Here is a 19,147-nt window from a genome sequence, read left to right on the forward strand (position 1 = left end):
ATGGTTTGGGATGAGTTGGACCGCAGAGTGAAGGAAAAGCAGCCAACAAGTGCTCAGCATATGTGGGAACTCCTTCAAGACTGTTGGAAAAGCATTCCAGGTGAAGCTGGTTGAGAGAATGCCAAGAGTGTGAAAAGCTGTCATCAAGGCAAAGAATTTCAAATCTCAAATATATGTTGATTTGTTTAACACTTTTGATTACCACATGATTCCATATGTGTTATTTTATAGTTTTGATGTCTTCACTATTATTCTATAATGTAGAAAATAGTAAAAATAAAGAAAAACCCTTAAATGAGTAGGTGTGTCCAAACTTTTGACTGGTAATGTATATACAGTGGGGAGAACAAGTATTTGATACACTGCTGATTTTGCAGGTTTTCCTACTTACAAAGCATGTAGAGGTCTGTAATTTTTATCATATGTACACTTCAACTGTGAAAATCCAGAAAATCACATTGTATGAGTTTTAAGTAATTAATTTGCATTTTATTGCATGACATAAGTATTTGATTAATCAGAAAAGCAGAACTTAATATTTGGTACAGAAACCTTTGTTTGCAATTACAGAGATCATGCGTTTCCTGTAGGTCTTGACCAGGTTTGCACACACTGCAGCAGGGATTTTGGCCTACTCCTCCATACAGACCTTCTCCAGATCCTTCAGGTTTCGGGCTGTCGCTGGGCAATACAGACTTTCAGCTCCCTCCAAAGATTTTCTATTGGGTTCAGGTCTGGAGACTGGCTAGGCCACCCCAGGACCTTGAGATGCTTCTTACGGAGCCACTCCTTAGTTGCCCTGGCTGTGTGTTTCGGGTCGTTGTCATGCTGGAAGACCCAGCCACGACCCATCTTCAATGCTCTTACTGAGGGAAGGAGGTTGTTGGCCAAGATCTCGCGATACATGGCCCCATCCATCCTCCCCTCTATACGGTGCAGTTGTCCTGTCCCCTTTGCAGAAAAGCATCCCCAAAGAATGATGTTTCCACCTCCATGCTTCACGGTTGGGATGGTGTTCTTGGGGTTGTACTCATCCTTCTTCTTCCTCCAAACACCGTGAGTGGAGTTTAGACCAAAAAGCTCTATTTTTGTCTCATCAGACCACATGACCTTCTCCCATTCCTCCTCTGGATCATCCAGATGGTCATTGGAAACTTCAGACGGGCCTGGACATGCGCTGGCTTGAGCAGGGGGACCTTGCATGCGCTGCAGGATTTTAATCCATGACGGCGTAGTGTGTTACTAATGGTTTTCTTTGAGACTGTGGTCCCAGCTCTCTTCAGGTCATTGACCAGGTCCTGCCGTGTAGTTCTGGGCTGATCCCTCACCTTCCTCATGATCATTGATGCCCCACGAGGTGAGATCTTGCATGGAGCCCCAGACCGAGGGTGATTGACCGTCATCTTGAACTTCTTCCATTTTCTAATAATTGCGCCAACAGTTGTTGCCTTCTCACCAAGCTGCTTGCCTATTGTCATGTAGCCCATCCCAGCCTTGTGCAGGTCTACAATTTTATCCCTGATGTCCTTACACAGCTCTCTGGTCTTGGCCATTGTGGAGAGGTTGGAGTCTGTTTGATTGAGTGTGTGGACAGGTGTCTTTTATACAGGTAACGAGTTCAAACAGGTGCAGTTAATACTGGTAATGAGTGGAGAACAGGAGGGCTTCTTAAAGAAAAACTAACAGGTCTGTGAGAGCCGGAATTCTTACTGGTTGGTAGGTGATCAAATACTTATGTCATGCAATAAAATGCAAATTAATTACTTAAAAATCATACAATGTGATTTTCTGGATTTTTGTTTTAGATTCCGTCTCTCACAGTTGAAGTGTACCTATGATAAAAATTACAGACCTCTACATGCTTTGTAAGTAGGAAAACCTGCAAAATCGGCAGTGTATCAAATACTTGTTCTCCCCACTGTATATATTTATAGTCTGGACCTAATATTTCTATATTTCTTAATTCCATTCTTTTACTTTTTTTTTATTTGTGTGTATTGTTAGATATTACTGCACTGTTAGAGCTAGGAACACAAGCATTTCGCTACACCCGCAATAACATCTGCTAAATATGTGTAAGCGACCAATAAAATGTGATTTGATTTTAATTAAAGAAAGGCTATTCGTTGATCACTTTAAATAGAGAGAATGTGTGTGTGAGACAGAAAGCGAAAGACAGAGAGAGTGAGAGATAACATAAGACACTGACCTCTCTGCCCTCTTTCCCACCTCTCTAATTTGTTACTTCCTGGTCTCTAATCTGCCGTGGGCTTTGCTTTGCCCAACGCTGATAAAAACCGTCCCTCACATCTTCCCTCCTCACCCTGCTGCTAACCCTAACCCCAAACTGGAAACACACCTCACCCACCACACACAGGGTTCACGTCTTGAAATTAGGTTCAGAGGTTTACCACACAGCCAGGGACAGACTCAGTTTCCATCTAGGAATGGGGTCTTGGAATGGGGTTCATCTGGGAAGGAGGCCTTCAGGGCCGGAGTGCTATTCCCAAGATAATGGGATAATGGCAGTACAGTGGTGACAGAGTTAAGGCAGCTGCAGCCGGGAGTGTGTGTGTGTGTGTCTGTTTGTGTGCTCCAAACACTCGCACCTCCTAGACTACATTATCTTCCGTCAGTGCGACCAAAAGCAGGTACTAGTGAACCGAGCCATGCTGGACTGACCACCGGTTGATCAATTCCAAGCTTCGAATTGAGATTCACTCACACCACCCAAGGAAGGCCCTGAATAAGAGACAACTGTAATGCCCTCAAAAACCCTGCCACCATTAACAACTTATGCCGTCTCTACACCAAACTCCCCCCAACCCTCTCGGATTCTGCCCCCAACACCACATGGACTGAGCTGCACTCAGCCATCATCGAGGCAGTCTCCGAATCAGTCAGGTACACCAAAAAGCGTTGCCAAGACTGGTTTGATGAGAATGCTTCTGACATTCACACACTCCTACAAAACAAATGCCAAGCCCACAAAGCACTCCTGTCCAACCCAGACTCCCCCACTCTCCAATCCTCCCTCTCCCAGGGTCAAAAAATCAGATGAGATCCAAAGTCTAGCAGATGCAAACAACACCCAAGGGTTCTATGATGCCATTAAAGCCCTCTACGGCCCGCAGAAACAAGCCTCGGTCAGGTCTGCCCATGGAAACACACTTTTCAAAGTCCGTCAGAGGATCTTGGAGAGATGGGTAGAGCACTTTGGAAACCTCCTTAACCACACCAACCCAACAAACCTGCTCATCCTGTACACACATCCCCACCATTCATGAACCAGACAAGAAGGGTGACAAAGCAGCTTGTGGTAACAGCAGAGGCATCTCCCTCCTTTCAGTCAGAAGGAAGGTCATTGCCAGGTTAATGCGCTATCTACTCACGGAGCACTTATCTGAAAACATCCTCCCAGAATCCCAGCGAGGCTTCAGGAAAGGCAGGAGCACCCCCGGCATGATTTTTGTGGCCAAACAACTGCAGAAAAAGTGCCGGGAACAAAACAAAGGCCTCTACATGATAAACCTCATCAAAGCCTTTGACACCATCAAATGTGAGATCATCTGGCAGCATCTCACCAAACTTGAGGTGCCTCCCAAGTTTCTGAGTGTCTTAAAACAATTCCATGAAAGAATGCATGCCAGAGTGGTGCTTGGTGGGCTTCAATCAGAGCCCTTTAGCGTAGAGGTTGGGGTCAAGCAAGGCTGTGTTCTGGCTCCGGACATTTTTAACATGCTCCTTTTCTGCAGTTACAAGCCTGTCAAACAACTCCCTCGGCTCAACCGACGGAATACAGCTACAGTACCGTCCAAATGGAAACCTCTTCAAGCCCACACAAAAAACAGAACCCAAATAGATCTTTGAATTCTAGTATGCAGATGACTGTGCACGTCTGGCTCATACCCCAGAATCCATGCAACACACCTTCAACCTGGTCTCCTCCTCCATGTCGGCCTCCAAGTCAATACCTAAAAGACAGTAATTGCACAACTTTCTTCCAATTGCGCTAACCCACCCCTACCCCCCATCCACAAGAGGAGCATTCGTCATCATCGACATCGATGTACTAAGAGTGAGTGTGTGTGAACAGACACCCACCAGGCTAGTGAAAAGATACTGCTGCTGTATATGTGTGTGTGGCCGTGCCGTTTTCTCTGTTGTTTTTTTGGGTATCATTCATGCTTCATTACAGTTAGCCTGCTATGGTATGGGTGGTCAGCTCTCTCAGTTGTTAAAGGGTTATCTGTGCTTAGTTAGGTTAGTCACAGAACATTATCAGATATGTTACTACTTTGCTGTGGGTTGTAAGTTGCTACTGGTGGACTGCTTTGGGATGGATGGCCAGTTTTTTCAGCTTGCCAGTGATATTACATTAGTCATGCGTCATTACCAGCTCCTGATGTGGTTGCTATGGAATGCAACAGTAGATATGGTTGCTATGGAATGCTATAATGCAACAGTAGCTATTTATATAGCTCTGAAATGGGTTGCCAGTGCACAGTGAAATACTTGTAAGATCATTTGACCCATATACAGACCATGGTGCTATCTTTATAAAAGTGGCTATAGTTAGTACATCTGACACTCACGCACTTATACATCTGTTACTGGTTATCATGTGACTCTCTCTGACCCCTACTCACTAATCCATTTCAACTGTAAAGGAATCTCATGGCCATATGTCTTCCTTTTATTCATACCAGGCCCGCGGACGGAGTGGGTTTGAAAATAGCGTTAAAATAACATGACAGTCTCGTCATCCTCCTGACACCCAAGAGGACACCAGCGTAGCTGACATACCCAACGTGCCATTACATCCCTCTTGCATCACCCAGCCTTGGACTTCATTACTCAGCACTAGGATATCATATACAGTAGGTAACATTTATAGATGGTGACAAGGTATTTTTTTATATCAATTTGCTGTCAGCATACAGTAGATAGACTAACAAAAGTGATTAGCAATCTAACATGTAATTGTGTATTTTAATATGTGTAATCAGTTGAGAGAATATAGTGTAAGACCATATAGGGGGGTGATTTAGTTTTATGTGTTCATAGATAGCATTGGTCATGTATCTGCTGTTCTTAACAACCTGTTAAGTGCCATAGCTGAATATAAATACTAGGGGATTTTGGAGGGGATGACCATTAAAGTTCAATGTTACAGTTTAGATGGTTTAGAAGTTCAAGGCCAGCCTGCTATGGAAGTGCAGCCCAGATCTGTTTTTGTGTGTGTGTTTGTGTTTCTGTGTGTGTGTTTGCGTGTGTGTGTTTGTGTGTTTTGTGTGTGTGTTTTGTGTGTGTGTGTGTGTGCGTGTGACATACCTGGGCACAGCCGGGGCACTCGTTGCCGTTCTCGCAGGTCCTGCGACGTGATTGGATGCCGCCTCCGCAGGGCACCGTGCAGCGTTCCCATGCCGACCAGGCCGACCAATAGACATGAGGCGGGCAGGGCAGGTGCTCGTTACAATACCTAGGAAGGACAAAGACCACTGGGGATGAGTTTGTGTGTGTGTGTGTGTGTGTGTGTGTGTGTGTGTGTGTGTGTGTGTGTGTGTGTGTGTGTGTGTGTGTGTGTGTGTGAGAATGCGAGTACACACAGAGAGGCTATGGGAGTGCTGGGGGGCCATGTGCAATCTGAAGTGTCTTTACTTTACCCAGTAGTATCCCTGAGTCAGTCTATCTGTCTTTGGAGTGGTTGGCTGTAAATAAGGGGTCTTTTTGACATGATACACAACACTACAATTATAAAAGAGGGACACTGGGCTTCTGAAAACCTTATCATATTTTAGACCGCAAGCTAAGGCAGCGAACCAACATAGCTTCATAGGAGTTGGAGCTACTGATGCCACAAGACAAGAATGACTAACTATAGAGCACTACTGTACAGTCCAAAGACAGACAGACAGACTTCCAGACCAATGTTGACAAGTGAACTCCATTTAAACTAATAACTTTTACAGACAGAAGTAAATTGCTTTTATGTCGCCATCAACGACAGAGAAATTACAGACTATTAAACTAGACTTACTAGAATTTAAAAAAGCCAATGTGATATTCCTCTGAAATTCATACTTATACATGCATGTAATGTGCCTTTATAAAAGATATATCTTAATGAGTCGACATGCATATTCCACATATTTTAATGGTGCTGCCTTTGAAAAAGCCACACAGACTCATTAATCATGTTTAATTACATAATTAATTATTACTGTATGGCTCCATTGGTTAACTACTGACGTTCATTATTCAATAACGTGACGCTATTGATAGTCTTATTAGGGCCTGTATACTTTATTTTAGACCTTTTACACAAACTATAAAAACAGCAGATATCACAGTCTTTGTGTAACCATGAAAAACATTTTATGTTGTAGAAAAACTTTGATGAGTGGTGACTCACGTATATTTCCCTTACTTCATTGTGTCTGAGATTTGACTCAGAGAGAAAGAGATGGGCCTTGTTATATCTGCATATACATATAACAGATAATACACACTGAGTGTACAAAATATTAAGAACACCTGCTCTTTCCATGACATAGACTGACATAGACTGACCAGGTGAATCCAGGTGAAAGCTATGATCCCTTATTGATGTCACTTGTTAAATCCACTTAAATCAGTGTATATGAAGGGGAGGAGACAGGTTAAATAAGGATTTTTAAGCCTTGAGACAATTGAAACATGGATTGTGTATGTGTACCATTCAGAGGGTGAATGGGCAAGACAAAAGATTGAAGTGCAACGCTGCTGGGTGTTTCACGCTCAACAGTTTCCTGTGAGTATCAAGAATGGTCCACCACCCAAAGGACATCCAGCCAACTTGACACAACTGTGGGAAGCATTGGAGTTAACATGGGCCAGCTTGTAGAGTCCAAACCCCGACAAAATTGAGGCTATTCTGAGGGCAAAAAGGGGGGGGGGGGGGGGGGGGGTTCCTAATTTTTGGGTATACTCAGTGTATATTATGTTGCTTTTTGGAGCACAATGAAAAGCTGAAATAGGAAAACATTGGTGCATCACTCAGTTTTTCTATAAACCTATTTACATTAAAGTGCCTGAGATTTGGCTGAGGAAAGGGGAGAAAGAGAGAGAGAGAAAGAGATGGAGAGAGCGAGAAAGAAAAAGAGAGAGAGAGGAAGGCAGAAAGGGGAGAGGGAGGGTAGCACCGATTGCAGGAAAAAGGAGAAAGAGAAAGAAAGAGAGCGGGAGAGAAAGGAAGCGAGGGAGGGAGAGAATGGGTGTAAATGGGATATAATGCACATGGTAGCGATATTAGCATTGATCTGCAGGGCCCCCTGCTGAGCCGCAGAATGGAGGAGACAGACCTAAGCCAGATCCATAGTAAATAGATTTAGAGCTTCGCTAAACTCATCGTCAATCCAGCCATGCAAATTGTTCTGCTAACTGATTAGATTAGCCTTTGTTAAATGCAACGTCCACCCCCTCCCTCCTCCTCCCTCAGTAAAAATGGGCAGGAAGTCAAGAAGAAAATGGTACTAATAATTGGCCTATAGGAGCTGAGTAAGCAGGGGAATTCAGTTGACATGTGCTGAGGGGGATGCTAGCATAAGGTACATAAACCTGAGCATTAGCCAGCCAGACTTCTGCCCCATGGCATTGACTGATTGGTTTTTATAACTGTTTCTCTTCCTACGGCAAGCAAACAAGGACAAACTGCTGGAACGCCCCTGGCCAGGTACTCAGACAGTTGGGTGTGAAAAGAGGTTGACTTTTCATCATTGATACAGTGAGGGAAAAAAGTATTTGATCCCCTGCTGATTTTGTACGTTTGCCCACTCACAAAGAAATGATCAGTCTATAATTTTAATGGTAGGTTTATTTGAACAGTGAGAGACAGAATAACAACAAAAAAATCCAGAAAAACGCATGTCAAAAATGTTATGAATTGATTTGCATTTTAATGAGGGAAATACGTATTTGACCCCTCTGCAAAACATGACTTAGTACTTGGTGGCAAAACCCCTATTGGCAATCACAGAGGTCAGACGTTTCTTGTAGTTGGCCACCAGGTTTGCACACATCTCAGGAGGGATTTTGTTCCACTCCTCTTTGCAGATCTTCTCCAAGTCATTAAGGTTTCGAGGCTGACATTTGGCAACTCGAACCTTCAGCTCCCTCCACAGATTTTCTATGGGATTAAGGTCTGGAGACTGGCTAGGCCACTCCAGGACCTTAATGTGCTTCTTCTTGAGCCACTCCTTTGTTGCCTTGGCCGTGTGTTTTGGGTCATTGTCATGCTGGAATACCCATCCACGACCCATTTTCAGTGCCCTGGCTGAGGGAAGGAGGTTCTCACCCAAGATTTGACGGTACATGGCTCCGTCCATCGTCCCTTTGATGCGGTGAAGTTGTCCTGTCCCCTTAGCAGAAAAACACCCCCAAAGCATAATGTTTCCACCTCCATGTTTGACGGTGGGGACGGTGTTCTTGGGGTCATAGGCAGCATTCCTCTTCCTCCAAACACGGCGAGTTGAGTTGATGCCAAAGAGCTCGATTTTGGTCTCATCTGACCACAACACTTTCACCCAGTTCTCCTCTGAATCATTCAGATGTTCATTGGCAAACTTCAGACGGGCCTGTATATGTAATTTCTTGAGCAGGGGGACCTTGCGGGCGCTGCAGGATTTCAGTCCTTCACGGCGTAGTGTGTTACCAATTGTTTTCTTGGTGACTATGGTCCCAGCTGCCTTGAGATCATTGACCAGATCCTCCTGTATAGTTCTGGGCTGATTCCTCACCGTTCTCATGATCATTGCAACTCCACGAGGTGAGATCTTGCATGGAGCCCATGGCCGAGGGAGATTGACAGTTCTTTTGTGTTTCTTCCATCTTCCATAATCGCACCAACTGTTGTCACCTTCTCACCAAGCTGCTTGGCCATGGTCTTGTAGCCCATTCCAGCCTTGTGTAGGTCTACAATCTTGTCCCTGACATCCTTGGAGAGCTCTTTGGTCTTGGCCATGGTGGAGAGTTTGGAATCTGATTGATTGCTTCTGTGGACAGGTGTCTTTTATACAGGTAACAAACTGAGATTAGGAGCACTCCCTTTAAGAGTGTGCTCCTAATCTCAGCTTGTTACCTGTATAAAAGACACCTGGGAGCCTGAAATCTTTCTGATTGAGAGGGGGTCAAATACTTATTTCCCTCATTAAAATGCAAATCAATTTATAACATTTTTGACATGCGTTTTTCTCGATTTTTTTGTTGTTATTCTGTCTCTCACTGTTCAAATAAACCTACCATTAAAATTATAGACTGATAATTTCTTTGTCAATGGGCAAACGTACAAAATCAGCAGGGGATCAAATACTTTTTTCCCTCACTGTATACACTACATGACCAAAAGTATGTGGAGACCTGCTCATCGAACATCTCATTCCAAAATCATGGGCATTAATATGGAGTCGGTCCCCCCTTTGCTGCTATAACAGCCTCCACTCTTCTGGGAAGGCCTTCCACTAGATGTCGGAACATTGCTGCAGGGATTTGCTTCCATTCAGCCACAAGATAATTAGTGAGGTCGGGCAGAGATGTTGGGCGATTAGACCTGGCATGCAGTCGCCGTTCCAATTCATCCCAAAGGTGTTCGATGGGGTTGAGGTCAGGGCTCTGTGTAGGCCAGTAAAGTTGTTCCACACTGATCTCGACAAACCATTTCTGTATGGACCTTTGTGCAGGGGGCATTGTCATGCTGAAACAGGAAAGAGCCTTCCCCAAACTGTTGCCACAAAGTCGGAAGCACAGAATTGTCTAGAATGTCACTGTATGCTGTAGCGTTAAGATTTCCCTTCACTGGAACTAAGGGGCCTAGCCCGAACCATGAAAAACACAATTTACATTTAATTTTTTTTTTACATTTTAGTCGTTTAGCAGACGCTCTTATCCAGAGCGACATACAGTTAGTGAGTGCATACATTATTATTATATATATATTTTTTTAAATACTTTATCTAAACATGGATGTCTGATCCTTTATGAAGAAACTACACATAACCTGCTCCACATGAGACACAAACGCTTAAATCATACATGTATCCTCTTATTCAAAATACGATTTCAAATAATAAAATCAAAAGCTGTACTAAACGGTTGCTTGTTGTTTTTTAAAGCCCTCTTTGGATCAATCAAAGAGAAACAATGGTCCAGTCTATGGCTGTATGTTTGTGGAAAGGATTAAAGTGTTTGAGTAGGTGTTTTGGTGTGAATGTTTAGCCAGATTACATAGGCAGCTCTGGCTGAGTTAAATGTCAGGGAGAATACCCATTATGGCTCTGGGTACTACCATTGCTGAAGCCCCCTCCAAATAACCCTAGTTAACTTGATCAACTTCACTCAATACTCTACTAAGAGAGAGCTACATGGAAAATGTAACAGAGTTCAACAGTCCTAACACGATCAACAAAAAAACACCAGAAAAACAATTAACATTCAAAATAAGAAAAAAATATACATGGAAATATTGAGACCAATTGTAAATCTAGTGAAAGACAAGGCCAATAATAATATTTGTAATAATTATAACAAAATAAATATTTCTGCTTGAATAACGCAAGTTTCAAATGATCTACAGCAACTAAACTTAACGTTTGTGATCTAGATATTGATATACTGTTTATATAAACCTTTTATTTCCATAGCCTTTAAAAAATACACTTTATATATTAAATCCAACCCAATGTTCAGCACACACCACTCCTTCACAGTGAAACACCTCACTGCTGAGGAGCTACAGAACAGCCTCCCAGGAGTGAGATTAATGTACACAACTTGTCCTAAATTATCTGGTTTCTCAAACATTTACTTGTATATATCAAGCTTTTGTCACACTTACCCAATACTATTATTCCTCCTCCACCAAACTTTACAGTTGGCACTATGCATTCGGGCAGCTAGCGTTCTCCTGGCATCCGCCAAACCCAGATTCGTCCGTCGGACTGCCAGATGGTGAAGCGGAGAACCGGTTTCCACTGCTCCAGAGTCCAATGGTGGCGAGCTTTACACCACTCCAGCCGACGCTTGGCATTGCACATGGTGATCTTAGGCTTGTGTGCGGCTGCTCGGCCATGGAAACCCATTTCATGAAGCTCCCGACGAACAGTTATTGCGCTGATGTTGCTTCCAGAGGCAGTTTGGAACTCGGTAGTGAGTGTTGCAACTGAGGACAGACTATTTTTTACACGCTATGCGCTTCAGCACTCGGCTGTCCCGTTCTGTGAGCTTGTGTGGCCTACCACTTTGCGGCTGAGCCGTTGTTGTCCTAGACGTTTCCACTTCACAATAATAGCACTTACAGTTGACCGGGGCAGCTCTAGTAGGGCAGAAGTTTTACGAACTCACTTGTTGGAAAGGTGGCATCCTATGACATTGCCACATTGAAAGTCACTGAGCTCTTCAGTAAGGCCATTCTACTGCCAATGTTTGTCTATGGAGATTGCATGGCTGCGTGCTCAATTGTATATATGTGTGTGTGTGTGTGTGTGTGTGGTTGTTTGTGTGTGTGACACACAAAGTTAGGCACATGCATGTGTTATAAATTCAGTGTCACATATCTGAGTGATGTGCGTGTGTGCGTGTGTGTGTGTGTGTGAGCCTAGTGCGTGTGCCTGAGGCCTCTCTATAGGTTGTTATCAATAAAATGCCACAATACGGTGCAAAGCGTTCGATTTGGCTGCTGGGGGGCAAAGAGACCCCCAGCTCCACTAAAACCATTGACAACTACAATGCCTTCAGAGAGAGAGCGCGCGAGAGAGAGAGCGGACAGAGCGTAAGCAGAATCAAGAAACCCTACTCTTTTTGGACAGACCTTTGTACCCCACTAGGACACAGTGATACTGACACGGCATATTTCATAAATTAACACATGTCTCCCTCCACAGTGTGTAAAGCCTCCAAGCCCTACTATAGGACCCTGATGGATTCTCTCATTCTCACAGCTCTACTACTCAAGGTGTTTTATTGGCTGAGCAGGAGGTAGTGTGAAAGAAGCAGAGAGGGAGAGAGGGTCAGGGAGAAAAAGACTGAGGGAGAGAGAGAGAGAGAAAGAGAGAGAGAGAGAGAAGAGAGAGAGAGAGAGAGAGAGAGAGAGAGAGAGAGAGAGAGAGAGAGAGAGAGAGAGAGACCGAAAGGGGCAGAGAAGTCATAGTTATGAGGGCACTCAAACAAATTATAAATCTACAGTCTCTTTTTCACTGTGAAAACCTGCACCATGGAAACTCTTGAGTCATTTACCTCTCTCTTTTTTTCACACTTTCTTTCCATTTCTGTCACATTTTTTTTCTTCTCCTGTCTCATACACAAATGTCTTAAGCCTGTGTCACACGAAGCAATTTGGACACAATTTCTGTTGCAGATGCAAGTTGCAAGTGACATCATCTAAAGCAACTTTGCTGATACTCTAAGCAATTCAAACACAATTGAAATTGCATGCAACACCCAATCCTGTCATCAGTGTAAAGTACTTAAGGTATCTTTACTTTTACTCAAGTATGACAATTGGGTACTTTTTCCACCACTGCCTGTCATACATCACATCACGATTTCATAAATCACTTGTTTATCCATATGTTTGGTAATTGTAATAGCATCAATATAGACAAAATGCTGGCTGTAAAATGTAGCTAACTAGACAAAATCTTGCCTATTTGCCAACCATGTTTACCAAGCTAACTAGCTAGCTAACTAAGGTCAGGGTTCACTTCTAAAATGACATGTATTGTCTGCCAGACCATGTACATAACCCATGACTAACGATGATGTCTAGAATTCTTTATACATTTCCCATTTGGCATGTTTTTTTCTTTCGCGGTTTTCAGCAGCACTGACAGCTGGTTGGAGTTCTGACGAGTCATGTAAACTATTTTTCTGTTCACTTATTGGACATTGCATACAATCAGTTGCGTGAAATAGGATTGATTTCTATGTCTTGCAATGCAATGCAACTAAGTTGCAAGGAGTTTCTGGGGGGATGACACACAGAGCAGAGCTCTCTCTCCCTCCCTCCCTCCCTCCCTCCCTCCCTCCAGAGGTGGTCAATGAAATTATCAGCGTGATGTCTGGGTAGCTAAGAGAAGCTGGAGTCTCATATAAAGAATGGCCAAGTTAATTAAAATCCACCATGCTTCATTATGATGTATTGGACCATGTATAAATGACATTTACAGGAACAAAGTACCCAGAAGTTATTCTCATAATATTATTGTTGTAAAGTTTCAGGTAAAGAAGTTTCACTTCAAACAACATGTAGACATCTTGACCTTCTCTACCTGCACTGTTTCATGTTCTCTCTCTTTTCTTTTTCTTCTTCTCTCACTTTCTTTCTCTGCAAATCCCATATTTCAGAGGGCCTCGTCGGTTGCCTTCCAAACATATTTTTGGAGGTGATTATTCCAGACCAAAGCAGACGATCCAGAGCTTCAGAAGGAATGCAGCCTCCCTCATCTGTGTGGAGCTCAGATAATTACCAGGCTCAGAAACATCCCTCTCTCTCTTAACTGGCTGTCAGAGTTGGACTGAAGCGATTATGACGACAGCAAGTCATTTTTCCCAACCACACATTTTACATTAGAATGTATGACTGATTGGAGGAAGGACTCAAGACTTCTGTGACACTCACACCAACAGGGGGACTGTGTGAGGAAATCTGGTGTGGATTTATGGCTGTGTGTGTGAGTACATGTGTATGAATGTACGTGTGTGTGTGTGTGTGTGTGTGTGTGTGTGTGTCCCGTACCTCTCCTCTCGGTTCTGCCCCACACACACTCGTCCTCCATGGCGCGGGGTGGGGTTGCTGCAGGACCTCTGGCGGACCTGGAAGCCAATGCCACAGCTGGTGCTGCAGGGAGCCCACAGAGTCCAGGGGGTCCATGCTCCATTCCTATAGAGAATCACAGACCACAGGGTTACACACACACACAAAGGAGAGGCAGTGGAGAAAGGTAGAATGCTTGCTATTGAGTAAATATTTTTGTTGTCGAATGAAATATATACTCTATTTCATGTATTATCCAAAACATGAACTGTAAGCTTGTAGTGTCTTTGTGAGAAAAGGGCAGATTGACAAATACAAATGGAAAGACAGACAGAACAACAGACAGTCAGACAGTAATATACCTGGAGCAGTTGGCCACCTCCGCGTTTAGTCCGTGACAGGACTGACCCCCACACTGGGGTGTGGGGTTTTCACACGCCCTGGTCCGACACAGACAGGACCCAGCACTGCCCCCATCAGTATTACTACAGCCCCCCCAGCCTGACCACGGCCCAAACCCTCCATCCACCGTCACGTTACGCACCTGGGGAAAATACAGGGAGGAGGAAGAAAATACTTAGAACTATGATGGAGGTAAACAGAAAAGAAAGAAGGATATAGGGGGAGAGAGGTCGAGAGAGATGGAATACAGGGAGGGAGTTGGAATAGGGGAGAGAAAGTTGAGGCGGATGGAGGGAGAGATAACTATTCATAAACAGGAAGTTTGACTAAAACATGTATTCATGTACGGTATATCCACAAGGGTAATACATAATAGTGTAGTCACTAGAGATATGTAGATATGGACACCCTGAGATCCAAATAAGGAGATATATAAATAAAAAGGTAGTATGATTTTTTAAAAGTATAGATCCACAAGGGACAAAACACATTCTTCAGCTGGGAAATGAATTCTGAATGATGAGAGAGAAAAAAACTATTCACATTCACATACACACACATAGTTACTCATATACAGTACACGCAGGTGAGAATGTCCATTTGTAAAAAACAGAAAACGGTGCAGAATTTCGATAGCAATGTATTACAAATGACTGCCCGGCCGTACGGGCTAACTGGAAAGCAATGATGTGAGATTCAAAACCACAGGTGATATGAGCCACGTTGGTTACATTTCCGGCGAATTTAAAAAATGCAAAGAGCATTTTAACAACAGGAGAAAGAAGGCTTGATGTGTCACTGCTTTGGCAGGAACTGAAATAGCGTCTGCCCTTCTCTTATTGGTAACTGAACCCACTCGAAGGTCTAAATTGGAAGACATCGCAATGAGAGAAACATATTTTCGTGAATGGAGAGAAATGATGCAGAGAGAGAGGGGGAGCAGAGAGAGAGAGAGCAGAGAGGAAGAAAGAGAGAGAGAGAGAGCAGAGAGGAAGAAAGAGAGAGAGAGAGAGAGAGAGCTAGAGTGAGGGAGGGAAAAAAAGTATTTGATCCCCTGCTGATTTTGTACGTTTGCCCACTGACAAAGACATGATCAGTCTATAATTTTAATAGTAGGTTTATTTGAACAGTGAGAGACAGAATAACAACAACAAAATCTAGAAAAACGCATGTCAAAAATGTTATAAATTGATTTGCATTTTAATGAGGGAAATAAATATTTGACCCCTCTGCAAAACATGACTTAGTACTTGGTGGCAAAACCCTTGCTGGCAATCACAGAGGTCAGACGTTTCTTGTAGTTGGCCACCAGGTTTGCACACATCTCAGGAGGGATTTTGTCCCACTCCTCTTTGCAGATCTTCTCCAAGTCATTAAGGTTTCGAGGCTGACGTTTGGCAACTCAAACCTTCAGCTCCCTCCACAGATTTTCTATGGGATTAAGGTCTGGAGACTGGCTAGGCCACTCCAGGACCTTAATGTGCTTCTTCTTGAGCCACTCCTTTGTTGCCTTGGCCGTGTGTTTTGGGTCATTGTCATGCTGGAATACCCATCCACAACCCATTTTCAGTGCCCTGGCTGAGGGAAGGAGGTTCTCACCCAAGATTTGACGGTACATGGCCCCGTCCATCGTCCCTTTGATGCGGTGAAGTTGTCCTGTCCCCTTAGCAGAAAAACACCCCCAAAGCATAATGTTTCCACCTCCATGTTTGACGGTGGGGATGGTGTTCTTGGGGTCATAGGCAGCATTCCTCCTCCTCCAAACACGGCGAGTTGAGTTGATGCCAAAGAGCTCGATTTTGGTCTCATCTGACCACAACACTTTCACCCAGTTCTCCTCTGAATCATTCAGATGTTCATTGCCAAACTTCAGACGGCCCTGTATATGTGCTTTCTTGAGCAGGGGGACCTTGCGGGCGCTGCAGGATTTCAGTCCTTCACTGCGTAGTGTGTTACCAATTGTTTTCTTGGTGACTATGGTCCCAGCTGCCTTGAGATCATTGACAAGATCCTCCCGTGTAGTTCTGGGCTGATTCCTCACCGTTCTCATGATCATTGCAACTCCACGAGGTGAGATCTTGCATGGAGCCCCAGGCCGACGGAGATTGACAGTTATTTTGTGTTTATTCCATTTGCGAATAATCGCACCAACTGTTGTCACCTTCTCACATAGCTGCTTGGCGATGGTCTTGTATCCTATTCCAGCCTTGTGCAGGTCTACAATCTTGTTCCTGACATCCTTGGAGAGCTCTTTGGTCTTGGCCATGGTGGAGAGTTTGGAATCTGATTGATTGATTGCTTCTGTGGACAGGTGTCTTTTATACAGGTAACAAACTGAGATTAGGAGCACTCCCTTTAAGAGTGTGCTCCTAATCTCAGCTCGTTACCTGTATAAAAGACACCTGGGAGCCAGAAATCTTTCTGATTGAGAGGGGGTAAAATCCTTATTTCCCTCATTAAAATGCAAATCAATTTAGAACATTTTTGACATGCGTTTTTCTGGATTTTTTTGTTGTTATTCTGTCTCTCACTGTTCAAATAAACCTACCATTAAAATTATAGACTGATCATTTCTTTGTCAGTGGGCAAACGTACAAAATCAGCAGGGGATCAAATACTTTTTTTTAGAAGATATTAACATCCCCCTATTATTGTAAGACAGATAAAGAAGTGTGTGGGTTAGAATAGAGGAATGGACAAAATAGTAATATTTTGCTGGCGTGGCAAGGGGAGCTAGATAAAACAATTGTTTGTGAAAAAATGTGTTTTGTATTTCATATACACTAGGAAACATCACATCAATAATCATTTCTAATTTCACGGCCTCAGTGGAATTGTATCAGCAGACTTCTCTATTGTTTCTCACTCATTAAATGAAGTGCATTGTTTTATTATTGGGTTTGAAATGTGCTGTGGAGGGGGAAGGATTAGAATGCTTCCATTCATTTTCAGTTTCAGTTAGTTAAAAATACAAGGTGAATAGGATGCTTCCATTTTATTTCAGTTCCATTCGTACTTTCAATGCCTAAAAGAGACATTCGGTGAACATCGTGACTAAGATGTATTTTACATCACTAAAAACACACTTTTCTTTCTGTATTGTTTATTTCCACAGGGAGTCCAGTCCCAAGCACCAGATGGTTTTGTGAATAGGTTGGTAAAGCTGTCTCCTTTCTAGCAACTCACTGAGGTACACATTACACCTTGGAAAAATATCCTATCCAAATCTTAACCGCAAAAACATGTCAAATATGACTTAATCTCTCCTCTATGTTCTCTGAAAGTTCAGTTCCATGGTGAGGAAAACCATGTTAATCACAAAAGCCGATTAGAGTAATGTATGGGAAATAAATCTACGCAGCTTCACAAAAGCGTCATTGACTTCACAGTCATTTTGTCCCCAATATTCCAGTCCTGTCCAACTGTTACGTGTATTTGGAGTGCCAGTCGTCAGTCTGTTTTAATAGCCATGGCCATGGAAGTCCTACAATAATAACCAAATGGATCACAGTTTGTCTGGGCAACACAGGACTCCATTGTTCCGCTGGCTAGCAAGTCGTTATTGGAACATAATTTATTCTAGTTTGATTTAGTTGGCTATATAAAGGTTACATAAGCAAATACACGTTCCCCTCTTGTCTTTGGCAGTTGTGTCTGAGCAAATAAAAGGCGGTAACCAGAGCCAGAGTACAGGCGACGACACCTGTAATAGTGTCTGTGTTTACACTGTCTTTTAGTTGACTATGATGTAATCAGAACGAGACAGCTAGTGTAGATCAGTAGAGAGTGCCCCTTAGGTCTGTCGGTGAACTTTAAAGAGACTGGATGAGTAATGTTTTGGTGTGTGTGTGTGTGTGTGCGTGTGTGTGCGTGTGTATGTGAGTGTGTGTGGGTGTTTGCCAACAAATGCAGTGGGCTGTCTAGTAGTGCCAAATAACCTGTTGAACATGAAACCACATACTGTACAAGACTAGGACAGCACTCAACACTGCCATTGGTCACCGCCCCAGAATGGATGTCTGTCAGACACACGTCAATTACCGTTTCATTAAGCGGGGTCGCAGTGAAATCAATCCCCCGGAATTGGGAGTGGGCAGAATGAATGCGCGAACTGCTGCGAATTAGCTAATGATCGCGAAGACAGAGGAGATTGATTGAAGCTTTGGTGGGGAGAGAATTCATTTCCCTTAGTGTGACTGTGTGTGTGTGTGTGTGTGTGTGTGTCTGGTACAGTGCATTCTGGGTACTCACTGGGCACTTAGTGATGCTCTGTTCCCATTGGCTCATGCTGACGCTCTCTTCCAGAGTGGTGCACTTCCTCAACACCAGGTCCCAGCCACAGTACGGGTCCCTTGCCCCCACACACGCCCTGACAGAGAGGAGACATATTGACTGGTTAATTGATTCATATATTCATTAATGGGAGAAAAGGAGAGAGGGAAGAGCGAGTACACTGGCATTAGCAGGTGTGCAAAAGTTATTCCTCAGTCATGTTCTGATCTGTAAACTTTTTAGGAATAGACAAAATGATTCAGACTTCTCTCTATGTTGGGCCTTGTTCAATACCTCTGCATGTATTTGAATGTCTACATATACACAGTACAGATTTGTCATGGGACCAATCTAACATAAGGTGTCTGTTTGGGAGGTGTAGAGGTTTCCAGCACAATAAAGTACCTGATGTCTCTTTTCTGTCATGCAAATAAGAGAGCCGTGTCACAACCTAAACTCATCTCTGAGACACAGACAGATGGTATTAGCTACAGTGTGGAAAAAAAGTATTTAGTCAGCCACCAATTGTGCAAGTTCTCCCACTTAAAAAGATGAGAGAGGCCTGTAATCATCATAGGTACACGTCAACTATGACAGACAAATTGAGAAAAAAATTCCAGAAATTCACATTGTAGGATTTTTAATGAATTTATTAGCAAATTATGGTGGAAAATAAGTATTTGGTCA

At 43.4% G+C, this 19,147-nt stretch overlaps 1 protein-coding gene across 1 annotated transcript in view; it reads right to left on the minus strand.

Annotated features, from left to right (window-relative positions):
• Window positions 1–19,147, minus strand: part of LOC311125377 (semaphorin-5A-like) — a gene marked incomplete at its 5' end in the record, with an annotated part of 140,808 nt that overhangs the window by 47,850 nt on the left and 73,811 nt on the right. Inside the window, 4 exons of the mRNA XM_084199423.1 lie at window positions 5,335–5,482; window positions 13,769–13,912; window positions 14,149–14,330; window positions 18,440–18,557. Coding sequence (XP_084055549.1) covers window positions 5,335–5,482; window positions 13,769–13,912; window positions 14,149–14,330; window positions 18,440–18,557 — 592 coding nt within the window. The remainder of the gene's footprint in view (window positions 1–5,334; window positions 5,483–13,768; window positions 13,913–14,148; window positions 14,331–18,439; window positions 18,558–19,147) is intronic.

This window comes from Coregonus lavaretus, assembly GCF_964263955.1.
Source record: "Coregonus lavaretus genome assembly, contig: HAP1_SCAFFOLD_595, whole genome shotgun sequence".
Classification (NCBI taxonomy): domain Eukaryota; kingdom Metazoa; phylum Chordata; class Actinopteri; order Salmoniformes; family Salmonidae; genus Coregonus; species Coregonus lavaretus.